The sequence below is a fragment of the Tachypleus tridentatus genome, chromosome 3 (genome assembly GCF_004210375.1).
Source record: "Tachypleus tridentatus isolate NWPU-2018 chromosome 3, ASM421037v1, whole genome shotgun sequence".
In the NCBI taxonomy this organism is placed as follows: Eukaryota; Metazoa; Arthropoda; class Merostomata; order Xiphosura; family Limulidae; genus Tachypleus; species Tachypleus tridentatus.
The window spans coordinates 72,410,934-72,425,910 of NC_134827.1; the positions used below are offsets into that span (position 1 = coordinate 72,410,934).

General features: G+C 31.2%; 2 protein-coding genes across 7 annotated transcripts in view; both read right to left on the bottom strand.

Annotated features, from left to right (window-relative positions):
* The window catches only part of LOC143247154 (cadherin-AgCad1-like), a 43,238-nt gene extending 41,990 nt beyond the window's left edge, over nucleotides 1-1,248 (bottom strand). For 3 of the 5 annotated variants that reach the window (XM_076494784.1, XM_076494787.1, XM_076494786.1), the window contains exon 1: nucleotides 4-139. Coding sequence is in view for 1 of the 5 variants with exons in the window: in XM_076494783.1 (XP_076350898.1) it covers nucleotides 4-72 (69 nt within the window). In the remaining 4 variants the exon portion in view is untranslated. Of the gene's footprint in view, nucleotides 1-3; nucleotides 140-1,108 lie in introns of those variants that run through there. The other 2 variants (XR_013026405.1, XM_076494783.1) reach the window with 1 other exon arrangement.
* A 5,901-nt stretch (nucleotides 1,249-7,149) lies between these two features.
* LOC143247155 (cadherin-86C-like) overlaps nucleotides 7,150-14,977 on the bottom strand; it is a 28,836-nt gene continuing 21,008 nt past the window's right edge. For both annotated transcript variants that reach the window (XM_076494790.1, XM_076494789.1), the window contains 3 exons: nucleotides 9,588-9,872; nucleotides 8,687-8,803; nucleotides 7,150-7,289 (listed from right to left, as the gene is read on the bottom strand). In XM_076494790.1, coding sequence (XP_076350905.1) covers nucleotides 8,769-8,803; nucleotides 9,588-9,872 — 320 coding nt within the window. In that variant the 3' untranslated portion in view covers nucleotides 7,150-7,289; nucleotides 8,687-8,768. The remainder of the gene's footprint in view (nucleotides 7,290-8,686; nucleotides 8,804-9,587; nucleotides 9,873-14,977) is intronic.

The window sequence follows — 14,977 nt, forward strand, 5'->3', positions numbered from 1 at the left end:
TACAGTTCTACCATGAAATTGAGGTAGAGTGTCATCTTTATTTCGAACAATAATTTTAATTTTTGCATGCATGTGATCTGTTTCTTCCTCTGTGCATTTGGGAGGGGTTCCTTTGTCGCACGCTTTGATAGTGAGCTAAAATGATAAATGAACATGAAGCTCATTTTAGTTGAATAAAACTTCCTATGAAAAGAACACAAAAGATTCATTCACATAACTGTGAAAATAGCTCCACAAAAATTGACATTATTAATTCTTTGGATTAAATATAAAATCAATTTTTGACTTTATTCTTAAAATTACTCACAGCATGTTACTTTAGGCACATTATCAAAACTATTCTTGAAAACTATTATACATCACTATAACATTGTAATTTAAAAGTTATTGTTCCATGCATTGACAAAAAAAAATGTTACTTTAACTGAAAAAAAATTACCTTTGTTCTTTCTTAAAAACATAAACAACATCTAGCCACATTTTAGAAACTCTAGCTGACATCCAGTTCAACTCTATATAAAAAAATGAACATTTCTACCCACGTGCCTTGAATACTCTACCCATTGCACAGTTTGAGCCTATGTTTGGATATTAACAGTTACCAATAAATTTAATATCACTTTCAATTTTCAAAAATAAACACTTAGGATATTAATGTCACTCCAAAATCACAAACAAAATATCTTTATTTAAACAAGATAACAGAGTGAAAGTGTTTTCAATAATCAGATCTTATGTTGTTTTCAGTCAATGCATGTGGAATGTATACATTAATATCAAGATGTTAATTTATTATTTGAATAATATTAAAAGATTATTTTATTGAAATCACAAAATTCTATTTTCATTGTAAGTCAATTCAGATGACATTTGTATGGGAAATGAAGGACATTTGCAGTTAAAAAAATAGAGTTAAAAATTAACTTTAACAGACAGTGTTTATCATTCCTATGATACATACATTTAAAACACTTCAAAACTTAGAAAATATGTATATTTTAACAATGATCTTGAAACTTTCCTAGTTATATTTAAGGTGATACCAATATGTATCTCACTTGTTTCATGACACATCAAACAAATATCTCTAATACAAAGCTCAACTTACCAAATATTCAGGTTTTTCACTTTTCTTCAGTTTAACTTTTACAGATATTTCACCAGTATTCTCATTGACTGAAAAAAGTTTTTGAGCTTATTTCTCCATCCTCACACTCGGAACAAATTTCATATTTAATCTTTGAATTTTCAGTAAGAGATGAGTCATTATCTTTGGCCATTACTTTTATCACATTTTCCTTTGGAGTGTCTTCCTACAAATATGGTATTTACCTCAGTATTAATACACTGAATATCATTCAACCACCAGAGGTTTTTTTAAACACTAAAAGTAATTCGAATCTCTCATAACATAGCATAATACAAGTTTTAAATCTCTAAGCATTTTTACGAGTGGCCTGAACCTCTTTTCCCAAAGTATTTTTAACAAAATAATAACCTTGGATTTCTTCTAACAAACAAAGTATTTTTAACAATTTTTATAATGTTTATATTTTTTAAAAAATAGAAAGTTTTACTGAAATTCTGTCATCCAAACTGATGGGCAGAGATTACTAGGTATAAGTAACAACTAAATAAACTAATTTTCTTTACTATTGATAAACACAGTATTCATTAATACAAAAGTAAGGTGCATCTCTCAAAATAATTTTAATTATGAAAACATTTGAACCTCATTGTGCAATCAAACAATATGCGTATGTAAAATAATAACCTTGAATCTCATTCACAGGAGTGTTAATTACAACAACAATATTACATGCCACCCAACAGCTCAGTAAACGTTTACTTTATATCATGTATTCAATACTAAAATACTACTAGGAATATCACCCTACCTATTATTATATATACACACATGTATCAATGACTTTTCCAAAATTTTTGACAATTAGAAGTAGCAATTCATTTATTCATTCTTCCTACTAACAAAAAACATTATTTGTAATAATATTCTAATTATTTTTAATGAAACGAATAAACACCCTATAACCTCAGTGCTTTTAAAAGATGGATCTTTCTTCTTGAGGGGCGAACTGGCTTTCAAAAGCACTCAGGTTATATGGTTTGTATTCATTTGTGTCTAGTTTGTTTCTTTTAATTTACAGTAAAACATATTTAATGAATTACCATAAAATACAAAAACTGTATCAGCAAAGTACTAAAATATGTTGTGCTTACAAGAATATTTTATGTCATACCTGCAAAACTAAATATTTTACCTTCAGAAAATGTCATATATCTATCCATCCATTCGGAATAAAAGGTTGTTAATTATGTGCAAGATACTTCTAGTATTTATATTGTGTGTATTATGTGTATGTGTGTAAAACATTTCTGAGAAACTTTTAAGAGCTTATGAGCAATTTTTTACCTTTTGTGAATAAAAAAAAAGATACAATGTTGTTTTAGTCATATCTATGTATCCCAGTAGGTTTCTTCTAAAAAAAAAAGTTTTTATAAGACAGTCTTGGGGAAATAGTTTGTTTTTTTTGGCCACCATTGTTTTCCTTGTTGATCTCTACTATCAAGTACTACCATACTTCATGACAGTTTATAAACAGAAAAATGTATATTCAAAATGAAAGAAAAGACAAAAAAGGTTTAGAAATTAGTGTAAGTTCAAAATCTCACTTGTGCACTGCATGAATCATAGACATCATGTGGCAAATAGGAAAAGAACCAAGACTGATAGTTTAAATACAAGAAAAGAACCAAGAATGATAGTTCAAATATAAGAAAAAAATCAAACTTCGTAGTTCAAATGCAGGAAAAAGAACCAAGATTGATAGTTTCAATACAGGAAAAGAATGAATTGAGGTTGTTGGTTCAACTACAAAAATAAACCAATTCAATTACATTTGATAATTCAGAGAGTAAAAAGGAACCTAAATTAGGTGTTTTAAATAGGTAAAAAAAATAAAATAAATTTGGTGGTCCAAATAACAGACAGGACCATATGCTAATAATGCTTGTTCACTTTAAATTTATTACTTTTTCTAATTTATAACTTTCTTTAAGGCCTTTCTTTCTTTTTTGTAGATGATAAAAAGAAAAATAACTAAATTTTAAATAAATCAAGTAACAAAATCAACAAGTCTTTATTTGATATCATCATAGAAAAGCAGGTTTTTAACACAAACAATCAGAAACATTTAAAAGTAATATACATTAAAAAATATGTGGTTCAATTTCTTTACCTCTTGGATATAAACCATTTCTGTTTCTTCAGCCTTTATGAACTTGGGATAGTTTAAATTCACATCTTCAACACAAATACAGAACATTTGGTTTTTGTATAGAGGTGGGCTTCCTTTGTCTTCCGCTCTCACAGATATACGGAATTCTTTGTGGTATTGCAATAAACTACTTTTAACAGTAATCACTCCTGTAGCACGGTCAATTTGGAAGAGTTCTAAAGGAAATGAAAATATGTATTTGTGTGTGTTTTGTTATATCAAAGCCACATTGGGCCATCTGCTGAGCCTACCAAAGGGAATCGAACCCCTGATTTTAGCGTAGAGTTACCGCTGTACTACCGGGGGGCGAAATGAAAATAAATGTACATTGTAATAGTCGATTTACTACTTTATGTAAGTCATAAATTACCACTTCAAATAACAGGAAATTTTAATTTAGTAGTTAATTAACGGTTAATATGTAAAAAATTTATGTTATTTACCAACAAGATTGATACGCACTATTTCCTTTTTTGACACAAATATACTTTAATGTACAAACATAAAAACAATGCAACTTATAGTAACAATTATTACTGATAGTTATTATAAATGATGTTTTATATACAACAGTTTTACAAACTTACAAACAACACTGAATTATATCTTGTCTAGAACTGGATGTGTTATGGACGATTCAAGTATACGCCAAGCAAATTAATTCTAAATTACCTAGTTCATTTGGCCTCACGCCGGTTAAAGCTAATTTCTTACCGAAGGTGACATTTAATATTCTCGTTGAAGTAATAATGTCCTAAGTAATTCATTGGAGTTAAATGGTTTGTAATATTCGAATCTAACTTCTCTGGTCAAGTTCTGTAGTTTTCCAATTAACAGACGTTAATAACAATTATAGGTTTCTAGGCCTACAGCACACTGATCGTAACTGTCACACACACAATTACGGCAGGTGTTTAGGTATAAGATTAATGTTTCTTGCGAAACATTAGTCCCCTGGGTTGATCGAAGACTAAACAGTCCTCCTTCAACCCCGCACGTGGTAGGAATTAGGAAAATAATTAAGTGAATGGATAATAAGGATAGACAGATTGATGAGTGTGATTTTATTCGTGTAAATGCTTGTCTGGTAGGCGTGGCAAGCAACAAAGCGAAGGCAAAGCAAACCCCCTCCAAAAAGAGACGAGGAGAGACGACGAGAAGAAGGCCAGATAAAAAACATGAACAATACACAAACGGGCCAATTCAGGGCCGAGCATGGATCATCGTAACTGTCCTTTTGGCACATTGCTTTTATACAAATTACACAAAGTTTGCTTACTCTCAATACTCTCGATCACAAGTATATTATTACACATTTAATACAGTGTTGATCCTTACGAGCACGAATGTCCTACACTTTCTGAGAACAGGCGGGATTTGCGCAATACATAGTCAACAATAGATGTCACGATTATACGCAAACGTAGGCACTAAAACAAATACACAGTGGTAAATCTATAGCTATGTGTATTAGGACTAATTAACACTTCATTTATGGATATACTAATTCATTACTTCTTCCATTTTATGATGTAATACACGTATAATTTACTTGTTTACACTTTGTATATCCTAATAAAGCAACAGTTTAGCATGACTCTCAACTTCTTTTTAGAGTTATTTTTATTGAAACTTGTGAAAGATCTTAGAACAATGTGCTTATACAAAATGTGTAGTCTCAGTTTCCAAATAAGGTTCTAAACAACATAATAAGTTTAAGACAGACTAAAGCCTGAGTATGATATTTCACAAACCTTAAGCTACATACATCGATGATCATTCTATATGTTGAAGGGAGATAACCAACTCACACTAATTTGAACAAGTTTCTGTGCCAACCATCAAAATGAATATGATGTCATTCCATGTTATACAGAAGCTTATTAACACAAGTGCTACCGAATAATTCTTAAGGTATATATTTGATGTACAAGTTAAAGATGTATATCAAATTTTGACATCTGGCTTACATGGACGTTGAAACTACTTGAAAAATATTCAATACAAAATTAAAACCTCTAAGAGCATGACTTATTCTGAAGCACTTCAACTGTAGATGTTTTATTTAACTAATTGTTGCAGAATTGTCTTTTTATTGTCAGATTCCTTTAAATTACCAGGTTAAAATAATTCAAGGTCCAGTACACATACTTTGGTAGATAAGGTTACAATTGTGGATGTGGATTTTCATGAAGCATTGACAGGGTGATTCATAAAAATTTGTTTAAAAAGTTATATTTGAAGATGTGGGGGATAAGTTAGCTCAATGGAAAGAAGAATTTCTAGATGAAAGAAAGCAGAAGATTGTTATAGATGGAGTTCAGTTAAACTGGATTAATGCTGTGAATAAGGTATCTTAGGGCTTAATGTTTGGACCTCTTTTTCCTTTTGCATATAATGCTTTGAAACAACATTAGTCCATCTCAGCTGTTCCACCTTCTAAAGTAAACTAAAACTATCAATAAATACATTTAAAAAACAATCTTAAAGCCAGTCCTTATCATTCAGAGAATTACCAAGCTTTCTCATAAACTCCCATACATTTATTGCTTCCACAACATCCAAAGGAAATCCATTCCAAATGTCAACAACCCTTGAATTAGAAGTATAATATGGATGGGAACAGTGTTATAAAACAGGCACTCTGACTGATCAGTTACTTAACCTATTCAAAAAAAAATGGTGTTGCTAGTTGGAAGGCAAACAGGAATTTAGGTTGTACCTGTAAAAAAACTGAATGCAAACCTAAAGTGTTTATAATGTCATTGAATAGGTCACATGATCTCATTGGAAGTACTGTGTCTAGTTTTTGGTTCTTTACCTTAAAAAGTACAATTAGCTGACAGAAAGCACTACTAAGATAATATTTGGGTTGTCATATGATTATAGATTAAGGTCTCTAGACTTGTTTGCTCTTGAGAAAAAAATTATAGAGAATCTGATTGAAATGTTTAAAATTAAGGGAATTAATAGTGATGATGGATCCTTGTTTTTATTTTAACTAATGAGAAATCTAAGATTAACTTACATAAGTATAAATTTGGCAATGAAGAAATAACCTTCTGGAACAAACAGTCTTCAGATGTGGTGGATTTAAGGAAAACCTTATACATGTTTGAATAATATCGACTAGTTTTTTTCAAGGAATTATTTTAGTTTAACAAACAGGACAGCCTAGATAAACATGTTAATTGTCTTTAATGTTATAATATAATAATACAAGTTTCAACACTTGTATACTGCTATAAATTGATTAGGTTCTACTTTAGAAATGATGTTGACAATATAAGTTACTTGTAAAAAGTCAGATGATAAACATAGATCAAAATATTTGAGAAAAGCATTATAAACAATTCAATTCTCAATAAAAATCTCTGTATACTTCAGAACTATCTCATTTAGCTTCAATTATGCCAGAACACTTTATGTTACATCCTTAGACCTTAAAAGATGTTCCCAGCCTCTCTTATTACACTTTGATCTGAAGATTGTCATTAAGTTTTGTAGCTCCATCTATCCAAAATTTAAATTAGAGTATTATTAATATAGCTTACAAAATAATTTATTGAACTAAAAGCCTTTCTATGGGTATGTCTAATTTAATTACCTATGAACAACTGAAGCATTTAGGCTGGTGCATGGTTTTTAATGTACTTTTTAAACCCATACCACAGAAAATAATGAAAAACATGAAAGCAATTAGTTTATAATACTGGAAGATTTTAAATGTATATGAATTATCATGGTGTACTCTGATGTATTAACATAAATAAAGTGAACATTCAGAATAGTAAATTTCATACTTTCAACTTCCTCATTCTCATTAAAGAAGTATTGTACATTGCCATTACATCCCTTGTCAGGATCTGTTGCCTGAACTTTTGCAACTTCAGATCCAACTTCCATATCTTCAGGGACTTTAACACAATCTTCCTTTCAAAGTTCAAATGCTGGAACATTATCATTAATGTCAAGAAGAGTCACACTGACCTGAAAATAGTTTCTGATGTATTAAAGTTGACTAAACATTATAAAAGTTTAGACATTTTATTAAATTTCTAAATCCTGTATTCATGCATCAAACTTTAAAATAATTTATTGTTGTTTTATTTCAGTTCTCACACAACATTTGATAATGAAACATAAATATCTGTTTTAGCCAATAAAAGTGCTGCTTATTCAAATTACAATACTGCATTAAATGTGGACATATATATTTATATAAATCTTAATTGACATATATATTTACATTAAGAAAGATGCACACAATTTACTTAAGAAAATTAGATATACACAGAAAAGATGAAGACATATGTCTTCATAATATAAACACAGGAAACCTATTTTCATATAACTATAACATTACAGGTTCTAGATCCATAGAGTACATACATATTAGAATAGTTTCAAAACAATTAAAACATAATAAAGACTGGATTCCCACAAAATTTGAATAATTAGGCTAATTTCATGTAATTATAATAACATTAAAAAGGATGGAGTTTTCACAATACTTACTTGAATTATTTTTATATAATCATAATAATATTTACAACACTGTATTCACATAACTAGGCTGTATTAACCAATTACTTAAAACTCTTCTTGTTTCAACCAAACCTTTGCCAACACAGATTTATAAGATCTAGTAAAATAAAAATGTACTAATAAACTTTATGAAGCCATAACATCAAAATGTTGGCCAAAATAATGTTGTTTTCTTCTAACTTTGCCAAAATGTATTTTATTCAATAACATTAAATAAAGGCTTTGTTCACTGATAGACTTAACTTTACTAACAAACTTTCAACAGAAATTCCAAAACTAATGTATGTCTAACTTACATATACACTTGCTGTCATAATTTTCTCAGTAATAAATCAATAACAAGCAGACAATTAAAAAGCTATGAGCTATTCTGTGTAACTCCCTAACTAACATTGTATTCAATCTCAGTAACTAAGGTTTGACTAATTAACTAACTGATTTATTCTATCATTTTATATCATTACTTGTTTTCTACTTTTTACATGAAGATTATATTTTGATACCAAAGCCTTAATTGTATGGAACTTCTATATATTGCATCATAACAAGATTCTGCTATCAAACAAAAATCCAAATTAAATTATTAAAACTATAGTTTACCAGTAGATTGGTTTTAAGGGAAGATGACATTATTTTTGTTTTGAAGACCTAGTTTTTAATTAAATCAGTCATAATTTTACTTTTATCATTAGTGATATGCAATACTTTGATCAAGTGAGGTCCAGCATTTGTATTGAACAATGAAAGTGTTATTGGTTTTGAACATCTGCAAATGGAATTACAATTGATTTGTATGTTGGATTGTGTGCAAGTTTAGAATACTTTAAGAATCAACATACTGGAGTAGTAGCCTTCCTACTCTTTGTGGGATCATCTGGAGTGTCAAAAGCTTCCACGACAAACTCGTATGTTTCTTGTACTTTACGATCTAGACGATCTATGTTCAAGATTGAACCCTAGAAAATAAAGAACATTAACTTATAAACTCATTTTAGGATATTGTGCAACAGTCTTAAACAGCTTGATTATGGATTGAAAGGTGAATAATTAAGGGGTACATGAAACCATAGGGCAACTTTAGAAATCTACAATTTCAGAAGCTTGATTTACATAAGTTAAGCAAAAGGGAATCTTCAGTAGCCACTGTTGTAATGAAATCTCAATCTGGACAAGAGAAGGAACTAGAAACTAAAAATTTGTATTTGAAATAAAGACATTCTATCAACACTATCTCCCAATCGAAGTGTATTATGTGTATTTTAAATACATTTTGGTACATTGGAACTAATCATTTCGTCAAGTTAAGATATTTAATTAAAACATCTTGTATAAAATATAAGCCTAAATAACTCACAAGTGCAAGACTGAAAATAATTTTCTCAAAATTTGATGATAAAACCATTCAGATCAGTTAATTTACATTACCACTGAGACTATTGAAAAGAATTTCATATAAGAACAGATTTTAAAAATACTAAAATATAAATGCAGCACAAAAACTGTTGAACTTTGATATCTTCAATTTTCACATTATTTTTAGAAATATGATAAAATTAACACAAGATTGAAGAGTTTCTGACAATACAACTTACTGTGTTCAATAAGTAGGCTACTTTGAAACAGATTTACCTGGTAAGGACATCAAAATAAAAGACAATAAGCAAATACATGATGAATTATACATAGTAATCTGTCAACTTATATTTTCTTTACCAACAGAAAATTTGGTATAGGTGATACCTCTTTGTAACCTGTAGTTGACCAAACCATACATGCCATAGGTGTTGGAATCTTTGTCAGTTGCTTTAACTGTTAATAAAAGTAAATAATTCATCCCTTCTTCTAAAATTTCAACTTTGTAGGATTCATTAAGAAACACTGGATCATTATCATTTACATCTCCAACCTCCAGAAAGACAAACGTATTAGATGAATGGTTAGGATTTCCACTGTCTGTTGCAGTCACAGTGAAATTGAGCCATTGGTGTTCTTCGTAATCTACTTTCTTAATTATTGTGAGATCCCCTAGTTATATAAAAAACACTTGCTTTTCATCAGCATAGAATAACATCAAGTTTTATGACACAGAGTTCAAGTACTATAAATTATTATTTAATAAATTTTAGGCAGAGTATTCATGATAAAACTTTGTAGAATGGACAGCAACAACCTGTTGTGGAGACATAAGTATAGAGGATGACATTTCAAAAGTCTTCCGCCTTTCGTGTTCAATTTTCTCCCCAACATGGGCAGTCAGGAACTTTGTGGTTCCTCTTCGTCCCCTCACATAAAAGATTATTTAATTTTGCCTGTATTTTACTTTTACTTGTTTAAGGTGATGCAGTGCAGTGGGGCATTATAAAATTGACGGGTGAGAAAGGAGGAAGCGAGACAAAGGTGGAACAGAAGAAGTGAGCCATGCCGGAGCCCGAAAAGCAGATATCAACTTAAAACGACTAGATTCAGGGCTGAGCAAAAGTGTTGCCTTGGCTGGGATCTAAAGATCCAATGCCTGAGATTTGGATGTGGGGGGAAACAGGAGTGCCCCGAGAAAGCCCACTTTCACAGGACAGGCGCCGAAAGTTTTACCTGTCCTGTGCCGAATCTGAAAGGAAATACACGTAAATATAAACATGTATTCAACTTATCTGTGATTATGTATTTTATTGAGTGATTTGTGATTGTAGAAATACACCCTTGTGCAAATTAATTGAAACAAATGGTCATTTTACAATATTTTCAGCATGGCGGCCGGTGTAGGCTCGCTGGACCCCGCTGATTTTCTTTAATAGTCATTTTTTCACACAGATGGCGTCATTAGCTGTGTTTTGCAGTACGATCAATCTATTTTTGGGATATATGCCGAAATGTTGAGGAATATTATGTCATTCGAAATTGCGTTAGAAGGGCAAGGAGACCAGTCAAAAAACAACTTCTTACCAACTCAATGAAGAAAAAACGGTATCAATGGGGTCTGAAATGCAAGTATTGGACGCAAAAACAATGAAGGAAGGTGTTATTCAGTGACGAGATTCATTTCTTCGTACAGGGTCAAAGAAGACTGCATGTTTGCAGATCTCCAGGTGAGAAACTCACATCAGTCACATCACTCTCACATCAATCAGTTCGTAAAACATCCCTTAAAGAAGATGTTTTGGAGCCTTTTCAGCTACTATGACGTCGGAGGCTTACATATCGTAGAAGGTATAATATCGTAGAGGACCACAGTAAATCGAAGTTTTGCAAAGAAGAGTCGTTCCAGAATTGGAAAAGAGATTTCCAGATGGATCTGGCATTTTTCAGCAAGATCTGGCTCCGTGTCACACATCGAAACTTGTGAAGAATTTTATGACTACAACGCGAATAAAGGTGCTGGACTGGCCTGGAAACTCTCCGAAAGTAAATCCTATTGAAAATCTCTGGGCGATTTGTAAAGAAAGACTTCGGGAAAAAAACTGTACTACGACAGATAAGCTAATTGAGGCCATAACTTAGGTGTGGTACCGCGATCCAAAAATTAGTAAAGATTGCAGTCAACTCGTGGACTCGATGCCAAAGCGGATTAATGATCTTTTTAAAAGTAAAGGCAGTCATATCATGTATTAATTTGTAAGTAATTTTTGGATTCTCAGAAATAAAACGCAAAAAATTGAAAAAAAATCGTAATTTTCCGTCTTATTTCAATTAATTTGCACAAGGGTGCATGTTATATGGTAAAATGTATTTTGTAGATGCACTGGATAATTTAAATAATGATGCAGTTAGTTGATTTCTATATTCTGCTTTTAACTAATATTTGTGTGATATTTCTGTGAGCCTGTTTCTAAGGGTTGGTAGGTTACTGATTTTGTGTACATAGTTTACGGGTGTGTATGATGGTAGTCTGTTTGCTGCTCTTAATATTTTATTTTGTTGTATTTGGATCTTCTGTAGTGTGTTAGACATTATATGTGACTTGACATCCATATTCTATTAACGGAAGGATGTAAGCCTTGTATATTTGGATGATGGTTTCTGGGGAGCAGTTTGAATGTTTGCTAGATATGGTCATCAAATGTGAAATGCGTTTTTAATGGATAAGTGTATGTTATTAACATGTTTTTTCCATGTTAATCAAACTATTATCAATTGGATATCAAACTTCTTAACAGATAGAACAGCTCAAGTAAAAGTCAATAAAACCTTATCAATATAACAGCAGGAGTGTCCCAAGAATCCGTCCTGTCTCCTTTACATTAATAAAAATAATGGCCATGTCTCACGTTCAGGAAACACTAAATACTGTCTCGAGCAGGAACAACAAGTGGAGCGTGGTTTTAAATCCAACAAAAACTCTAGCAATCACTTTTTATAGGAAATTCAAAAGACACACAAAAACTCTGGAAAAAGTAAACATCTCACTCGGCAATACGCCTACTAACATAAGCAAGCACATCACATTCTTTGGTATCACTTTCGACTCAAGATTAACATGGAAAAAACATGTTAACAACATACACTTATCCATTAAAAACGCATTTCACATTTGATGACCATATCTAGCAAACATTCAAACTGCTCACCAGAAACCATCATTCAAATATACAAGGCTTACATCCGTCCGTTAATAGAATATGGATGTCAAGTCACATATAATGTCTAACACACTACAGAAGATCCAAATACAACAAAATAAAATATTAAAAACAGCAAACAGACTACCATCATACACACCTGTAAACTATACAAATCATTCAACAAAATACATGTTTATATTTACGTGTATTTTCTTTCAGATCCGGCACAGGATTTTTAGATCCCAGCCAAGGCAACACTATTGCCCAGCCCTGAATCGGGTCATTTTTAGTTGATATCTACTTTTCGGGCTCCGGCATGGCTCACTTCTTCTGTTCCACCTTTGTCTCGCTTCCTCCTTTCTCACTCGTCAATTTTATAATGCCCCACTGCACTGCATCACCTTAAACAAGTAAAAGTAAAATACAGGCAAAATTAAATAATCTTTTATGTGAGGGGAAAAAGAGGAACCACAACGTTCCTGACCACCCCTGTTGAGGAGAGAATTCTTCAGACTTCTCTCGCTCTTAACTAAACCCCTGCCAGGTTCGTTTGTGTTTGCACACACACTGACTTGAACACGAAAGGCGGAAGACTTTGGAAGCGTCGTCCTCTACGTTTGTGTCTCCACAACATGCAGTTGCCGTCCATTCCACAAAGTTTCATACTATGAATTGTAAATAAGTAATAAAATCAGCACTAAATAACAGTAGTAAAAGGAATGCAAATCAAAATATTCACAATGAGATTTTAAAAAGTTACTTGCATTACCATTAAGTTGTAATGAAAAATGTTTGTGGTAATAGTTGCTAAAACACATTGGGGATATCCATCCAACATTATCACTAAGTAATAATAAAAAATGTGTGTGGTAATAGTTGTTAGCAGCCACGGAAAACAGCTTATAGTTTAGGAGTTGAGTGCTTAAACCCACAACATCTCAATTCCTACTGCCTTTTGCTATCTGCAGCAAGCTGTGGGAGGGCAGACCCACCAACCAATACTACATGAAGAAATGTCTTGTAGAAGTAACCTCTACAGTTTCAAGACTCCCAGCCTCCACTCTTTTCTGGAAACATTACCAAATGAGGAAAACATCGCAACAGTTAGATATAAAAATAACCTTGTAGTAGAAATAAACCACCCATTTTTACTGATGTAAGACTTCCAACCTCTGTTGTATACGGATGATGGGAAATGTGTTATTGACGGTAGTTATCTGTAACTAATAATATTTTACTTTTCATTTGATCAAAAAATGTTTGATTTTGTATTTTATACTATTAATATATAAGCCCAATGTGCCTGACAAGAAATTATAATATACAATTTCTATTGACATATTACTACTTGTGTTTATTGTTAACTTGTATACTTTCAACTGTAGATAATGGTGAAGTAATAAATTCCAAATATGATAATTATATGTGATTGATGTAAATAATTCTAAAGTTTTGATTTCTAAATGTGATAATATTTTTGTAAAGATTGCTGTAAATAATGGTGAAATATTGAGTTCTAAATGTGATAATTTTAAATAAGGGTTTAAATATTGTAGATAATGGTGAAATATAAAGTTCTAAACGTGATAATTCTGTATAACGGCTGCTGTAGATAATGATGAAATATCGAGTTCTAAACCTGATAATTCTATGTAAAGATTGTTCTAAATAATGGTAAAATATCGAGTTTTTAAATGTGACAATTGATTGTAAAATTCACTACAGGTCATGGTAAAGTATTTATTTGCTGTCTGAACCAGAATCACCAGGTTTTAATAAAGTGCCTTTCTTTTACTATGTTTACCCTCAATAAATGAAATAACCAACCTGTACTATTATACAGTGTCTTTATATGGTTCCTTTGCTTACATCGTTTTCTTTCTCTTAGTAATTGATATAATCAATTTAAAACATGTAGTTATTTTTGTACAATAGTATTAAAAAATTACAAATTTTAAAAGGGAGTGAGGATCTTGTAACAAAAAGTAATGAAACAAGAATACCACATTAATAAATTTATAAAATTCAATCCTTTAGCCTACAGATAAGTGTATAAAGCTGCCAAAGCAGGAATTCAATTTCATAATTTTGTGACACCACGTTTATGTCTTGTTCATTAATTTTTGTAAAATGTCTAATACTTTTGTTTTTTTATGTTTAATGTTATACCTGTATAAACTCTATACTTTACCTTTAGAAATTATCATGTATCTATCCATCACTATGTAGCAACATCCATTTGGTTTGAGAGATATTCAAGTATGTGAATGATATGTTTACTATTTATCTTATACCTGTATAGGTATATCGACGTTTATTGGAAAGGCAAAAAATGAAAGCCAACCATTGAACCAAGTACAGTGTGACAATATTGGACCAAGTTATTTATTTGCTTGTGCTTTAGAGATCTGAAATGATCGTTATTTCAGAAAGTTTGAAGAACTTTAAAGAAACGATTTTAAACCTTTTCTCAAAGCAAGTCAAAGTGTTTTTCTTGTGTATATGTATCATAGCAGACTTTTGTGGGAAAGATTTTTATAAGATTGGTTTTGGAAAATTCTGTTCTTAGCCTTC